Source organism: Oncorhynchus mykiss, unplaced genomic scaffold, assembly GCF_013265735.2.
Source record: "Oncorhynchus mykiss isolate Arlee unplaced genomic scaffold, USDA_OmykA_1.1 un_scaffold_119, whole genome shotgun sequence".
NCBI lineage: Eukaryota > Metazoa > Chordata > Actinopteri > Salmoniformes > Salmonidae > Oncorhynchus > Oncorhynchus mykiss.
Window position 1 is genome coordinate 1,369,236 of NW_023493660.1, and position 16,612 is coordinate 1,385,847.

Below are 16,612 nucleotides of genomic sequence, written 5' to 3' on the forward strand. Positions count from 1 at the left end.
CAGGAGGCTGTAATGCTTGTTATAGTATATTAACTAGGTCAGAGTTATACCAGTCTGATGGTCTGTTTCAGAAGGCTGTAATGCTTGTTATAGTATATTAACTAGGTCAGAGTTATACCAGTCTGATGGTCTGTTTCAGGAGGCTGTAATGCTTGTTATAGTATATTAACTAGGTCAGAGTTATACCAGTCTGATGGTCTGTTCTGTTTCAGGAGGCTGTAATGCTTGTTATAGTATATTAACTAGGTCAGAGTTATACCAGTCTGATGGTCTGTTTCAGGAGGCTGTAATGCTTGTTATAGTATATTAACTAGGTCAGAGGTATACCAGTCTGATGGTCTGTTTCAGGAGGCTGTAATGCTTGTTATAGTATATTAACTAGGTCAGAGTTATACCAGTCTGATGGTCTGTTTCAGGAGGCTGTAATGCTTGTTATCGTATATTAACTAGGTCAGAGTTATACCAGTCTGATGGTCTGGTCTGTTTCAGGAGGCTGTAATGCTTGTTATAGTATATTAACTAGGTCAGAGTTATACCAGTCTGATGGTCTGTTTCAGGAGGCTGTAATGCTTGTTATCGTATATTAACTAGGTCAGAGTTATACCAGTCTGATGGTCTGTTCTGTTTCAGGAGGCTGTAATGCTTGTTATAGTATATTAACTAGGTCAGAGTTATACCAGTCTGATGGTCTGTTTCAGGAGGCTGTAATGCTTGTTATAGTATATTAACTAGGTCAGAGTTATACCAGTCTGATGGTCTGTTTCAGGAGGCTGTAATGCTTGTTATCGTATATTAACTAGGTCAGAGTTATACCAGTCTGATGGTCTGTTTCAGGAGGCTGTAATGCTTGTTATAGTATATTAACTAGGTCAGAGTTATACCAGTCTGATGGTCTGTTTCAGGAGGCTGTAATGCTTGTTATAGTATATTAACTAGGTCAGAGTTATACCAGTCTGATGGTCTGTTTCAGGAGGCTGTAATGCTTGTTATAGTATATTAACTAGGTCAGAGTTATACCAGTCTGATGGTCTGTTTCAGGAGGCTGTAATGCTTGTTATAGTATATTAACTAGGTCAGAGTTATACCAGTCTGATGGTCTGTTTCAGAAGGCTGTAATGCTTGTTATAGTATATTAACTAGGTCAGAGTTATACCAGTCTGATGGTCTGTTTCAGGAGGCTGTAATGCTTGTTATAGTATATTAACTAGGTCAGAGTTATACCAGTCTGATGGTCTGTTTCAGGAGGCTGTAATGCTTGTTATAGTATATTAACTAGGTCAGAGTTATACCAGTCTGATGGTCTGTTTCAGGAGGCTGTAATGCTTGTTATAGTATATTAACTAGGTCAGAGTTATACCAGTCTGATGGTCTGTTTCAGGAGGCTGTAATGCTTGTTATAGTATATTAACTAGGTCAGAGTTATACCAGTCTGATGGTCTGTTTCAGGAGGCTGTAATGCTTGTTATAGTATATTAACTAGGTCAGAGTTATACCAGTCTGATGGTCTGTTTCAGGAGGCTGTAATGCTTGTTATAGTATATTAACTAGGTCATAGTTATACCAGTCTGATGGTCTGTTTCAGGAGGCTGTAATGCTTGTTATAGTATATTAACTAGGTCAGAGTTATACCAGTCTGATGGTCTGTTTCAGGAGGCTGTAATGCTTGTTATAGTATATTAACTAGGTCATAGTTATACCAGCCTGATGGTCTGTTTCAGAAGGCTGTAATGCTTGTTATAGTATATTAACTAGGTCAGAGTTATACCAGTCTGATGGTCTGTTTCAGGAGGCTGTAATGCTTGTTATCGTATATTAACTAGGTCAGAGTTATACCAGTCTGATGGTCTGTTTCAGGAGGCTGTAATGCTTGTTATCGTATATTAACTAGGTCAGAGTTATACCAGTCTGATGGTCTGTTTCAGGAGGCTGTAATGCTTGTTATAGTATATTAACTAGGTCAGAGTTATACCAGTCTCATGGTCTGTTTCAGGAGGCTGTAATGCTTGTTATAGTATATTAACTAGGTCAGAGTTATACCAGTCTGATGGTCTGTTTCAGGAGGCTGTAATGCTTGTTATAGTATATTAACTAGGTCAGAGTTATACCAGTCTGATGGTCTGTTTCAGGAGGCTGTAATGCTTGTTATAGTATATTAACTAGGTCATAGTTATACCAGTCTGATGGTCTGTTTCAGGAGGCTGTAATGCTTGTTATAGTATATTAACTAGGTCAGAGTTATACCAGTCTGATGGTCTGTTTCAGGAGGCTGTAATGCTTGTTATAGTATATTAACTAGGTCAGAGTTATACCAGTCTGATGGTCTGTTTCAGGAGGCTGTAATGCTTGTTATAGTATATTAACTAGGTCAGAGTTATACCAGTCTGATGGTCTGTTTCAGGAGGCTGTAATGCTTGTTATAGTATATTAACTAGGTCAGAGTTATACCAGTCTGATGGTCTGTTTCAGGAGGCTGTAATGCTTGTTATAGTATATTAACTAGGTCAGAGTTATACCAGTCTGATGGTCTGTTTCAGAAGGCTGTAATGCTTGTTATAGTATATTAACTAGGTCAGAGTTATACCAGTCTGATGGTCTGGTCTGTTTCAGAAGGCTGTAATGCTTGTTATAGTATATTAACTAGGTCAGAGTTATACCAGTCTGATGGTCTGTTTCAGGAGGCTGTAATGCTTGTTATAGTATATTAACTAGGTCAGAGTTATACCAGTCTGATGGTCTGTTTCAGGAGGCTGTAATGCTTGTTATAGTATATTAACTAGGTCAGAGTTACACCAGTCTGATGGTCTGTTTCAGGAGGCTGTAATGCTTGTTATCGTATATTAACTAGGTCAGAGTTATACCAGTCTGATGGTCTGTTTCAGGAGGCTGTAATGCTTGTTATAGTATATTAACTAGGTCAGAGTTATACCAGTCTGATGGTCTGTTTCAGGAGGCTGTAATGCTTGTTATAGTATATTAACTAGGTCAGAGTTATACCAGTCTGATGGTCTGTTTCAGGAGGCTGTAATGCTTGTTATAGTATATTAACTAGGTCAGAGTTATACCAGTCTGATGGGCTGTTTCAGAAGGCTGTAATGCTTGTTATAGTATATTAACTAGGTCAGAGTTATACCAGTCTGATGGTCTGTTTCAGGAGGCTGTAATGCTTGTTATAGTATATTAACTAGGTCAGAGTTATACCAGTCTGATGGTCTGTTTCAGGAGGCTGTAATGCTTGTTATAGTATATTAACTAGGTCAGAGTTACACCAGTCTGATGATGATGATAAATAATCTGTTCTGTCCAACAGGCCCGTTATGGATCTCTGAAGATCAAAGGAAAGCGGAGACCGGTTCTGACTGCTGCTACCTACAGTGCCATGTAATGAACGGTCCAGGAGACGTGACTGCTGGCTGGTGCCATGGATGGGGTTTCCTTCTGTAGTGCTCTACTGTTGACCAGAGCACGGTGGGTCCTGGCTAAAAGTAGTGCATTATGGGCCCTGGCCAACAGTAGTGCATTATGGGCCCTGGCCAACAGTAGTGCATTATGGGCCCTGGCCAACAGTAGTGCATTATGGGCCCTGGCCAACAGTAGTGCACTAGAATGGGAATAGGCTTTTTGGGACGGACCAGGAAATCAGTCAACAATTCAGGAAGGACTACTGACGGCTCCAACATCCATATCAGTGACTACTGACTGCTCCAACATCCATATCAGTGACTACTGACGGCTCCAACATCCATATCAGTGACTACTGACATGTTAGACCATCCATTCTATGGAGAACGATGCTGTGGAACTGTTCTCCTGGTGTTTTTTTTAAACTGTCCTGGGGTCTAATTCTATTCACGCTGGGAGCATCTGTCTTTTTTTAAATGAACCACCAACTCACTATATTTATGACATTATTCTGACTGTGTGTATTTAAACCATCGTACAGCGGTAGCTGTACAGAAAGAATCTTAAGGTTTCCTGTCTTTTAGTTAAGTGTTGTTGTTGCATGGATCTTATATTCTGGGTTGTTTTTATGTGAGGATGTGGACTTTTTAGGATCTTGTCTTTTTTTTTTGAGGGGTTATATAATTCATTTAGCTTCATTTTGTCATATATGCTGCCTTGTATTTTGAGTTTAGCCGATTTTAAATAGTAGAATACATTATAATAGTGATCATTCTGGCACTTAAAAAGATTGTTACCAAGTAACAGCTGACCAAAAAGTGTCCCTTATTCCTTCCGGAGGAATAAACCAATGATGAGAGAAAGGGAACAGAGAAGCCTGTTATATGTGTCCCAAATGGCATCATTCCCTATACAGGGCACTACCCAATGGGCCCTGCTCTAAAGTAGTGCACTACGTAGGGAATAGGGTTCCATAGGGCCCTGCTCTGAAGTAGTGCACTACCCAATGGGCCCTGCTCTAAAGTAGTGCACTACCCAATGGGCCCTGCTCTAAAGTAGTGCACTACGTAGGGAATAGGGTGCCATAGGGCCCTGCTCTAAAGTAGTGCACTACGTAGGGAATAGGGTGCCATTAGGGAATGCAACCCAATGTTGAGGTATGTTTGTGTTGACCGTAACTGGCCTGTCCAGTTTGAATGACTGCATTTCCTGTTTTAGATTTTGGAACAAAGCTTTTTTTTCTCCCATAACCAATATTTTTGTACACTCTCTTCCAAAACGATGTCCTTTTGTAAGGCTCTGATGTCATCTGTTTTAGAATGTGTCCTGCTGCATTCTGGGATGCTTTTAACCACATGATGAAACCTATTTAATACCAAAGCTTTATCTACTAAACCAGTGACCTGGGTCTGATTTGTGTGGGAATGTATCATAGAGGTGTTGTAAATAAATGTATACATTCAACAATGTCTGAATGTCTGCAAAGTAATTCAACTTTTGATCATGTGGTTTTCAACAAAACCATGGCAACAAGTGGAATATAATATGTTACTACCAATCAACAGCTGATAGGGATTCCTCTGATGGGACTTCTAGTCATCACATTTCATTTGTCACATGCAGATTACAACCGCTGTAGACCTTACATGGACATTCTGACTGACAAGCGTTTTACCTGTCATCCTTTGTTGTTATTACCGGGAGGTAAGTGCCCTTCTCTGGCCAGTTCTCTTCAAGCCACTCACAATGGATTTCATTTCCCCCCAGTTCTAATCACCTCCACCAGGGGTCGCTGTTGAACATTAAAATCAGAAAAAAAGAGAGGACTTTGGTATTCAATGCAACTCATTTTGGGATTCCACATTTCCCATAGCACACCAACTAGACCAGAAACACATTTCCCATAGCACACCAACTAGACCAGAAACACATTTCCCATAGCACACCAACTAGACCAGAAACACATTTCCCATAGCACACCAACTAGACCAGAAACACATTTAACATGGTTTGAATAGAACAGAGTCAAATTGTTAAAACATGACATGGTGCATGGGACATATAGCAACATCCTTCCATGAGTTAACCTTCACTAAATCAGTTCATTCAGAGGAACAATCAATGATTTATTACATATTGTTAATTACTAAAACACACCCACCACTTGTTTAGAAGGAGTGCTGATTGACGCTGGACTATGAGGATGATGTACGATCAACAAAACAATTAGTATAGAAGAGGTTAATTGAAAGTGTTATTCACAGCAGTGTGGTGAGTGTTGACATGATGAAGAGCAGTGTGGTGAGTGTTGACATGATGAAGAGCAGTGTGATGAGTGTTGACATGATGAAGAGCAGAGTGTTGACATGATGAAGAGCAGTGTGGTGAGTGTTGACATGATGAAGAGCAGTGTGATGAGTGTTGACATGATGAAGAGCAGTGTGATGAGTGTTGACATGATGAAAAGCAGTGTGGTGAGTGATGACATGATGAAGAGCAGTGTGGTGAGTGATGACATGATGAAGAGCAGAGTGATGAGTGTTGACATGATGAAGAGCAGTGTGATGAGTGATGACATGATGAAGAGCAGAGTGTTGACATGATGAAGAGCAGTGTGGTGAGTGTTGACATGATGAAGAGCAGAGTGTTGACATGATGAAGAGCAGTATGATGAGTGTTGACATGATGAAGAGCAGTATGATGAGTGTTGACATGTTGAAGAGCAGTGTGATGAGTGTTGACATGATGAAGAGCAGTATGATGAGTGTTGACATGTTGAAGAGCAGTGTGATGAGTGTTGACATGTTGAAGAGCAGTGTGATGAGTGTTGACATGATGAAGAGCAGTGTGGTGAGTGTTGACATGATGAAGAGCAGTGTGATGACATGATGAAGAGCAGAGTGTTGACATGATGAAGAGCAGAGTGATGACATGATGAAGAGCAGTATGATGAGTGTTGACATGATGAAGAGCAGTGTGATGAGTGTTGACATGATGAAGAACAGTGTGGTGAGTGTTGACATGATGAAGAGCAGTGTGATGAGTGATGACATGATGAAGAGCAGAGTGTTGACATGATGAAGAGCAGTGTGATGAGGGTTGACATGATGAAGAGCAGTGTTGACTTGATGAAGAGCAGTGTGATGAGGGTTGACATGATGAAGAGCAGAGTGTTGACATGATGAAGAGCAGTATGATGAGTGTTGACATGAGGAAGCGCAGTGTATGGGGGATGAAGGGATGGGGGATGATGGGATGGGGGATGATGGGATGAAGGGATGACGGGATGGGGGATGAAGGGATGATGGGATGGGGGATGACGGGATGGGGGATGGAGGATGAAGGGATGGGGGGTGAAGGGATGGGGATGAAGGGATGAAGGATGGAGGGATGAAGGGGTGGGGGATGAAGGGATGGGGATGATGGGATGGGGGATGAAGGGATGGGGGATGAAGGGATGGGGGGTGAAGGGATGTTGGGATGGGGTATGAAGGGATGGAGGATGAAGGGATGGGGGATGAAGGGATGGGGATGATGGGATGGGTGATGAAGGGATGGGGGATGAAGGGATGACGGGATGGGGATGAAGGGATGAAGGATGAAGGGATGGAGGGATGGAGGATGATGGGATGAAGGGATGGGGGATGAAGGGATGGAGGATGAAGGGATGGAGGATGAAGGTATGGGGGGGATGAAGGGATGGGGGATGAAGGGATGGGGGATGGAGGATGAAGGGATGGGGGATGAAGGGATGGGGGGTGAAGGGATGGGGGGTGAAGGGATGGGGATGAAGGGATGGGGATGAAGGGATGGGGATGAAGGATGGAGGGATGAAGGATGGAGGGATGAAGGGATGGGGATAAAGGGATGGAGGATGAAGGGATGGGGGATGAAGGGATGGGGGATGAAGGGATGGAGGATGAAGGATGAAGGGATGGAGGATGAAGGGGTGGAGGATGAAGGGATGGGAGATGAAGGGATGAAGGATGAAGGGATGGGGGATGGAGGGATGAAGGGATGGAGGATGATGGGATGGGGGATGAAGGGATGGAGGATGAAGGGATGGAGGATGAAGGTATGGGGGGATGAAGGGATGGGGGATGAAGGGATGGAGGATGAATGGATGGGGGATGAAGGGATGGGGGGATGGAGGATGAAGGGATGGAGGATGAAGGGATGGAGGATGAAGGGATGGGGGATGAAGGGATGGGGGATGAAGGGATGGGGGATGAAGGGATGGAGGATGAAGGATGAAGGGATGGAGGATGAAGGGGTGGAGGATGAAGGGATAGGGGATGGGGGATGAAGGATGAAGGGATGGGGGATGGAGGGATGAAGGGATGGAGGATGATGGGATGAAGGGATGGGGGATGAAGGGATGGAGGATGAAGGGATGGAGGATGAAGGTATGGGGGGGATGAAGGGATGGGGGATGAAGGGATGGGGGATGGAGGATGAATGGATGGGGGATGAAGGGATGGGGGGTGAAGGGATGGGGATGAAGGGATGGGGATGAAGGGATGGGGGATGAAGGATGGAGGGATGAAGGATGGAGGGATGAAGGGATGGGGATAAAGGGATGGAGGATGAAGGGATGGGGGATGAAGGGATGGAGGGATGGAGAATGAAGGGATGGGGGATGAAGGGATGGAGGATGAAGGATGAAGGGATGGAGGATGAAGGGGTGGAGGATGAAGGGATAGGGGATGAAGGATGAAGGGATGGGGGATGGAGGGATGAAGGGATGGAGGATGATGGGATGAAGGGATGGGGGATGAAGGGATGGAGGATGAAGGGATGGAGGATGAAGGTATGGGGGGGATGAAGGGATGGGGGATGAAGGGATGGGGGATGGAGGATGAATGGATGGGGGATGAAGGGATGGGGGTGAAGGGATGGGGGGTGAAGGGATGGGGATGAAGGGATGGGGATGAAGGGATGGGGGATGAAGGATGGAGGGATGAAGGATGGAGGGATGAAGGGATGGGGATAAAGGGATGGGGGATGAAGGGATGGAGGGATGGAGAATGAAGGGATGGGGGATGAAGGGTGGAGGATGAAGGGATGGGGGATGAAGGGATAGAGGATGAAGGGATGACGGGATGGAGGATGAAGGGATGGAAGATGAAGGGATGGAGGATGAAGGGATGGAGGATGAAGGGATGGAGGATGAAGGGATGGGGATGAAGGGATGGGGGATGAAGGGATGGAGGATGAAGGATGAAGGGATGGAGGATGAAGGGGTGGAGGATGAAGGGATGGGAGATGAAGGGATGAAGGATGAAGGGAGAGGGGATGGAGGGATGAAGGGATGGAGGATGATGGGATGGGGGATGAAGGGATGGAGGATGAAGGGATGGAGGATGAAGGTATGGGGGGGATGAAGGGATGGGGGATGAAGGGATGGAGGATGAATGGATGGGGGATGAAGGGATGGGGGGATGGAGGATGAAGGGATGGAGGATGAAGGGATGGGGGATGAAGGGATGGGGGATGAAGGGATGGAGGATGAAGGATGAAGGGATGGAGGATGAAGGGGTGGAGGATGAAGGGATGGGGATGAAGGATGAAGGGATGGGGGATGGAGGATGAAGGGATGGAGGATGAAGGTATGGGGGGGATGAAGGGATGGGGGATGAAGGGATGGGGGATGGAGGATGAATGGATGGGGGATGAAGGGATGGGGGGTGAAGGGATGGGGGGTGAAGGGATGGGGATGAAGGGATGGGGATAAAGGGATGGAGGATGAAGGGATGGGGGATAAAGGGATGGAGGATGAAGGGATGGGGGATGAAGGGATGGAGGGATGGTGAATGAAGGGATGGGGGATGAAGGGGTGGAGGATGAAGGGATGGGGGATGAAGGGATGAAGGATTAAGGGATGAAGGGATGGGGGATGAAGGTGTGGGGATGAAGGGATGATGGGATGGAGGGATGGAGAATGAAGGGATGGGGGATGAAGGGATGGAGGATGAAGGGATGGAGAATGAAGGGATGAAGGATGAAGGGATGGAGGATGAAGGGATGGGGGATGGAGGATTGTGGATGAAGGATGGAGGATGAAGGGATGGAGAATGAAGGGATGGGGGATGAAGGATGAAGGGATGAAGGGATGGGGATGAAGGGATGACGGGATGGGGGATGATGGATGGAGGGATGGTGGATGAAGGGATGGGGGACGAAGGGATGGTGGATGGAGGGATGGGGGATGAAGGGATGGAGGATGAAGGGATGGGGGATGAAGGGATGGAGGGATGGGGATGAAGGGTTGGAGAATGAAGGGATGGGGATGGAGGATGAAGGGATGGATAATGAAGGGATGGGGGATGAAGGATGAAGGGATGGAGGATGAAGGGATGGGGGATGAAGGGATGGGGGATGCAGGGATGGTGGATGAAGGGATGGGGGATGAAGGGATGGGGGATGGAGGATTGGTGGATGAAGGGATGGGAATGAAGGGATGGAGGATGAAGGGATGGAGGATGAAGGGATGGAGAATGAAGAGATGGGGGATGAAGAGATGGGGGATAAAGGGATGAAGGATGAAGGAATGGGGGATGAAGGGATGGAGAAAAAGGGATGGGGGATGAAGGGATGGAGGATGAAGGGATGGGGGATGAAGGAATGGGGGATGAAGGGATGGGGATGAAGGATGGAGGGATGGGGCATGAATGGATGGAGAATCAAGGGGTGGGGGATGAAGGGATGGAGGATGAAGGGATGGGGGATGAAGGGATGGGGGATGAAGGGGTGGGGATAAAGGGATGATGGGATGGAGGGATGGAGAATGAAGGGAAGGGGGATGAAGGGATGTTGGATGATGGGATGAAGGGATGGGGGATGAAGGGATGTTGGATGAAGGGATGGAGAATGAAGGGATGGGGTGAAGTGATGGGGGATGAAGGAATGGGGATGAAAGGATGGGGAATGAAGGGATGGAGGATGAAGGTATTGGGGATGAAAGGGTGGTGGATGAAGGGATGGGGATGAAGGATGGAGGGATGGGGCATGAATGGATGGAGAATCAAGGGATGGGGGATGAAGGGATGGAGGATGAAGGGATGGAGAATGAAGGGATGGGGGATGAAGGGATGGGGGATGAAGGGGTGGGGATAACGGGATGATGGGATGGAGGGATGGAGAATGAAGGGATGGGGGATGAAGGGATGGAGGATGAAGGGATGGAGAATGAAGGGATGAAGGATGAAGGGATGGGGGATGGAGGATGAAGGGATGAAGGGATTGGGGATGGAGGATAGTGGATGAAGGATGGAGGATGAAGGGATGGAGAATGAAGGGATGGGGGATGAAGGGATGACGGGATGGAGGATGAAGGGATGGAGGATGAAGGGATGGAGGATGAAGGGATGGGGGATGAAGGGATGGGGGATGAAGGGATGGAGGATGAAGGATGAAGGGATGGAGGATGAAGGGGTGGAGGATGAAGGGATGGGAGATGAAGGGATGAAGGATGAAGGGATGGGGATGAAGGATGGAGGGATGGGGCATGAATGGATGGAGAATCAAGGGGTGGGGGATGAAGGGATGGAGGATGAAGGGATGGGGGATGAAGGGATGGGGGATGAAGGAATGGGGATGAAAGGATGGGGAATGAAGGGATGGAGGATGAAGGTATTGGGGATGAAAGGGTGGTGGATGAAGGGATGGGGATGAAGGATGGAGGGATGGGGCATGAATGGATGGAGAATCAAGGGATGGGGGATGAAGGGATGGAGGATGAAGGGATGGAGAATGAAGGGATGGGGGATGAAGGGATGGGGGATGAAGGGGTGGGGATAACGGGATGATGGGATGGAGGGATGGAGAATGAAGGGATGGGGGATGAAGGGATGGAGGATGAAGGGATGGAGAATGAAGGGATGAAGGATGAAGGGATGGGGGATGGAGGATGAAGGGATGAAGGGATTGGGGATGGAGGATAGTGGATGAAGGATGGAGGATGAAGGGATGGAGAATGAAGGGATGGGGGATGAAGGGATGACGGGATGGAGGATGAAGGGATGGAGGATGAAGGGATGGAGGATGAAGGGATGGGGGATGAAGGGATGGGGGATGAAGGGATGGAGGATGAAGGATGAAGGGATGGAGGATGAAGGGGTGGAGGATGAAGGGATGGGAGATGAAGGGATGAAGGATGAAGGGATGGGGGATGGAGGGATGAAGGGATGGAGGATGATGGGATGGGGGATGAAGGGATGGAGGATGAAGGGATGGAGGATGAAGGTATGGGGGGGATGAAGGGATGGGGGATGAAGGGATGGAGGATGAATGGATGGGGGATGAAGGGATGGAGGATGAAGGGATGGAGGATGAAGGGATGGAGGATGAAGGGATGGGGGATGAAGGGATATGGGATGAAGGGATGGAGGATGAAGGATGAAGGGATGGAGGATGAAGGGGTGGAGGATGAAGGGATGGGGGATGGGGTTATGAAGGATGAAGGGATGGGGGATGGAGGGATGAAGGGATGGAGGATGATGGGATGAAGGGATGAAGGGATGGAGGATGAAGGGATGGAGGATGAAGGTATGGGGGGGATGAAGGGATGGGGGATGAAGGGATGGGGGATGGAGGATGAATGGATGGGGGATGAAGGGATGGGGGGTGAAGGGATGGGGGGTGAAGGGATGGGGATGGAGGATGATGGGATGAAGGGATGGGGGATGAAGGATGGAGGGATGAAGGATGGAGGGATGAAGGGATGGGGATAAAGGGATGGAGGATGAAGGGATGGGGGATGAAAGGATGGAGGGATGGAGAATGAAGGGATGGGGGATGAAGGGGTGGAGGATGAAGGGATGGGGGATGAAGGGATGAAGGATTAAGGGATGGGGGATGGAGGGATGAAGGGATGGAGGATGATGGGATGAAGGGATGGGGGATGAAGGGATGGAGGATGAAGGGATGGAGGATGAAGGTATGGGGGATGAAGGGATGGGGGATGAAGGGATGGAGGATGAATGGATGGGGCTGAAGGGATGGGGGGTGAAGGGATGGGGATGAAGGGATGGGGGATGAAGGGATGGGGGATGAAGGGGTTGGGGATGAAGGGATGGGGATGAAGCGATGGGGGATGGGGGATGGGGGATGAAGGGATGGTGGATTAAGGGATGGGGGAAGAAGGGATGGGGGATGAAGGGATGGGGGTGAAGGGATGGGGTGAAGTGATGGGGGATGAAGGAATTGGGATGAAAGGATGGGGAATGAAGGGATGGAGGATGAAGGTATTGGGGATGAAAGGGTGGTGGATGAAGGTATGGGGATGAAGGATGGAGGGATGGGGCATGAATGGATGGAGAATCAAGGGATGGGGGATGAAGGGATGGAGGATGAAGGGATGGAGAATGAAGGGATGGGGGATGAAGGGGTGGGGATAACGGGATGATGGGATGGAGGGATGGAGAATGAAGGGATGGGGGATGAAGGGATGGAGGATGAAGGGATGGAGAATGAAGGGATGAAGGATGAAGGGACGGGGGATGGAGGATGAAGGGATGAAGGGATTGGGGATGGAGGATAGTGGATGAAGGGATGGAGAATGAAGGGATGGGGGATGAAGGGATGACGGGATGGAGGATGAAGGGATGGAGGATGAAGGGATGGAGGATGAAGGGATGGGGGATGAAGGGATGGGGGATGAAGGGATGGAGGATGAAGGATGAAGGGATGGAGGATGAAGGGGTGGAGGATGAAGGGATGGGAGATGAAGGGATGAAGGATGAAGGGATGGGGGATGGAGGGATGAAGGGATGGAGGATGATGGGATGGGGGATGAAGGGATGGATGAAGGGATGGAGGATGAAGGTATGGGGGGGATGAAGGGATGGGGGATGAAGGGATGGAGGATGAATGGATGGGGGATGAAGGGATGGAGGATGAAGGGATGGAGGATGAAGGGATGGGGGATGAAGGGATGGGGGATGAAGGGATGGAGGATGAAGGATGAAGGGATGGAGGATGAAGGGGTGGAGGATGAAGGGATGGGGGATGAGGGATGAAGGATGAAGGGATGGGGGATGGAGGGATGAAGGGATGGAGGATGATGGGATGAAGGGATGGGGGATGAAGGGATGGAGGATGAAGGGATGGAGGATGAAGGTATGGGGGGGATGAAGGGATGGGGGATGAAGGGATGGGGGATGGAGGATGAATGGATGGGGGATGAAGGGATGGGGGGTGAAGGGATGGGGGGTGAAGGGATGGGGATGGAGGATGATGGGATGAAGGGATGGGGGATGAAGGATGGAGGGATGAAGGATGGAGGGATGAAGGGATGGGGATAAAGGGATGGAGGATGAAGGGATGGGGGATGAAAGGATGGAGGGATGGAGAATGAAGGGATGGGGGATGAAGGGGTGGAGGATGAAGGGATGGGGGATGAAGGGATGAAGGATTAAGGGATGGGGGATGGAGGGATGAAGGGATGGAGGATGATGGGATGAAGGGATGGGGGATGAAGGGATGGAGGATGAAGGGATGGAGGATGAAGGTATGGGGGATGAAGGGATGGGGGATGAAGGGATGCAGGATGAATGGATGGGGCTGAAGGGATGGGGGGTGAAGGGATGGGGATGAAGGGATGGGGGATGAAGGGATGGGGGATGAAGGGGTTGGGGATGAAGGGATGGGGATGAAGCGATGGGGGATGGGGGATGGGGGATGAAGGGATGGTGGATTAAGGGATGGGGGAAGAAGGGATGGGGATGAAGGGATGGGGGGTGAAGGGATGGGGATGAAGGGATGCAGGATGGGGGATGAAGGATGGAGGTATGAAGGGATGGGGATAAAGGGATGGGGGATGAAGGGATGGGGGGTGAAGGGATGGGGATGAAGGGATGGGGATGAAGGGATGCGGGATGGGGGATGAAGGATGGAGGGATGAAGGATGGAGGGATGAAGGGATGGGGATAAAGGGATGGGGGATGAAGGGATGGGGGATGAAGGGATGGAGGATGAAGGGATGGAGAATGAAGGGATGGGGGATGAAGGGATGAAGGGATGGGGGATGAAGGTGTGGGGATAAAGGGATGATGGGATGGAGGGATGGAGAATGAAGGGATGGGGGATGAAGGGATGGAGGATGAAGGGATGGAGAATGAAGGGATGGGGGATGAAGGATGAAGGGATGGGGATGAAGGGATGACGGGATGGGGGATGATGGATGGAGAATGAAGGGATGGAGGGATGGGGGATGAAGGGATAGAGGATGATGGGATGAAGGGATGGGGGATGAAGGGATGGAGGATGAAGGGATGGAGGATGAAGGGATGGAGGATGAAGGGATGGGGGATGAAGGGATGGGGGATGAAGGGATGGGGGATGAAGGGATTGAGGATGAACGATAAGGCATGGAGGATGAAGGGGTGGAGGATGAAGGGATGGGGGATGAAGGGATGAAGGATGAAGGGATGGAGGGATGAAGGGATGGAGGATGATGGGATGAAGGGATGGGGGATGGAGGATGAAGGGATGGAGGATGAAGGTATGGGGGGGATGAAGGGATGGGGGATGAAGGGATGGGGGATGAAGGGATGGAGGATGAATGGATGGGGGATGAAGGGATGGAGGATGAAGGGATGGAGGGATGGGGGATGAAGGGATGGGGGGTGAAGGGATGGGGATGAAGGGATGGGTGATGGGGATGAAGGGATGACGGGATGGGGGATGATGGATGGAGGGATGAAGGATGGAGGGATGGGGGATGAAGGGATAGAGGATAATGGGATGAAGGGATGGGGGATGAAGGGATGGAGGATGAAGGGATGGAGGATGAAGGGATGGAGGATGAAGGGATGGGGGATGAAGGGATGGGGGATGAAGGGATGGGGGATGAAGGGATGGAGGATGAAAGATGAAGGGATGGAGGATGAAGGGGTGGAGGATGAAGGGATGGGGGATGAAGGGATGAAGGATGAAGGGATGGAGGATGATGGGATGAAGGGATGGGGGATGAAGGGATGGAGGATGAAGGTATGGGGGGGATGAAGGGATGGGGGATGAAGGGATGGGGGATGAAGGGATGGAGGATGAAGGGATGGGGGATTAAGGGATGGGGGGTGAAGGGATGGGGATGAAGGGATGGGGGATGAAGGATGGAGGGATGAGGGATGAAGGGATGGGGATAAAGGGATGGAGGATGAAGGAATGGGGGATGAAGGGATGGAGGGATGGAGGGATGGAGAATGAAGGGATGGGGGATGAAGGGATGGAGGATGAAGGGATGGAGAATGAAGGGATGGGGGATGAAGGGATGAAGGGATGGGGGATGAAGGGGTGGGGATAAAGGGATGATGGGATGGAGGGATGGAGAGTGAAGGGATGGGGGATGAAGGGATGGAGGATGAAGGGATGGAGAATGAAGGGATGAAGGATGAAGGGATGGGGGATGGAGGATGAAGGGATGAAGGGATGGAGGATAGTGGATTAAGGATGGAGGATGAAGGGATGGAGAATGAAGGGATGGGGGATGAAGGATGAAGGGATGGGGGATGAAGGGGTGGGGATAAAGGGATGATGGGATGGAGGGATGGAGAGTGAAGGGATGGGGGTTGAAGGGATGGAGGATGAAGGGATGGAGAATGAAGGGATGAAGGATGAAGGGATGGGGGATGGAGGATGAAGGGATGAAGGATAGTGGATGAAGGATGGAGGATGAAGGGATGTGGGATGAAGGATGAAGGGATGAAGGGATGGGGATGAAGGGATGACGGGATGGGGGATGAAGGGATTTAGGATGAAGGGATAGAGGATGATGGGATGAAGGGATGGGGGATGAAGGGATGGAGGATGAAGGGATGGGGGATGAAGGGATGGGGGATGAAGGGATGGGGGATGAAGGGATGGAGGATGAAGGATGAAGGGATGGAGGATGAAGGGGTGGAGGATGAAGGGATGGGGGATGAAGGGATGAAGGATGAAGGGATGGGGGATGGAGGGATGAAGGGATTGAGGATGATGGGATGAAGGGATGGAGGATGACGGGATGGAGGATGAAGGTATGGGGGGGATGAAGGGATGGGGGATGAAGGGATGGGGGATGAAGGGATGGGGGATGAAGGGATGGAGGATGAATGGATGGGGGATGAAGGGATGGAGGATGAAGGGATGGGGGATGAATGGATGGGGGATGAAGGGATGGGGGATGAAGGGATGGAGGATGAAGGATGAAGGGATGGGGGATGGAGGGAAGAAG

The 16,612-nt window shown here is 49.5% G+C and overlaps 1 protein-coding gene across 3 annotated transcripts in view; it reads left to right on the forward strand.

Annotated features, from left to right (window-relative positions):
• The window catches only part of LOC118947021 (receptor expression-enhancing protein 3-like), a 43,550-nt gene extending 39,418 nt beyond the window's left edge, over window positions 1–4,132 (forward strand). For 2 of the 3 annotated variants that reach the window (XM_036972046.1, XM_036972045.1), the window contains exon 9: window positions 3,308–4,132. In XM_036972046.1, coding sequence (XP_036827941.1) covers window positions 3,308–3,382 — 75 coding nt within the window. In that variant the 3' untranslated portion in view covers window positions 3,383–4,132. The remainder of the gene's footprint in view (window positions 1–3,307) is intronic. The other variant, XR_005041650.1, reaches the window with a different exon arrangement.
• Window positions 4,133–16,612: the final 12,480 nt, after the last annotated feature.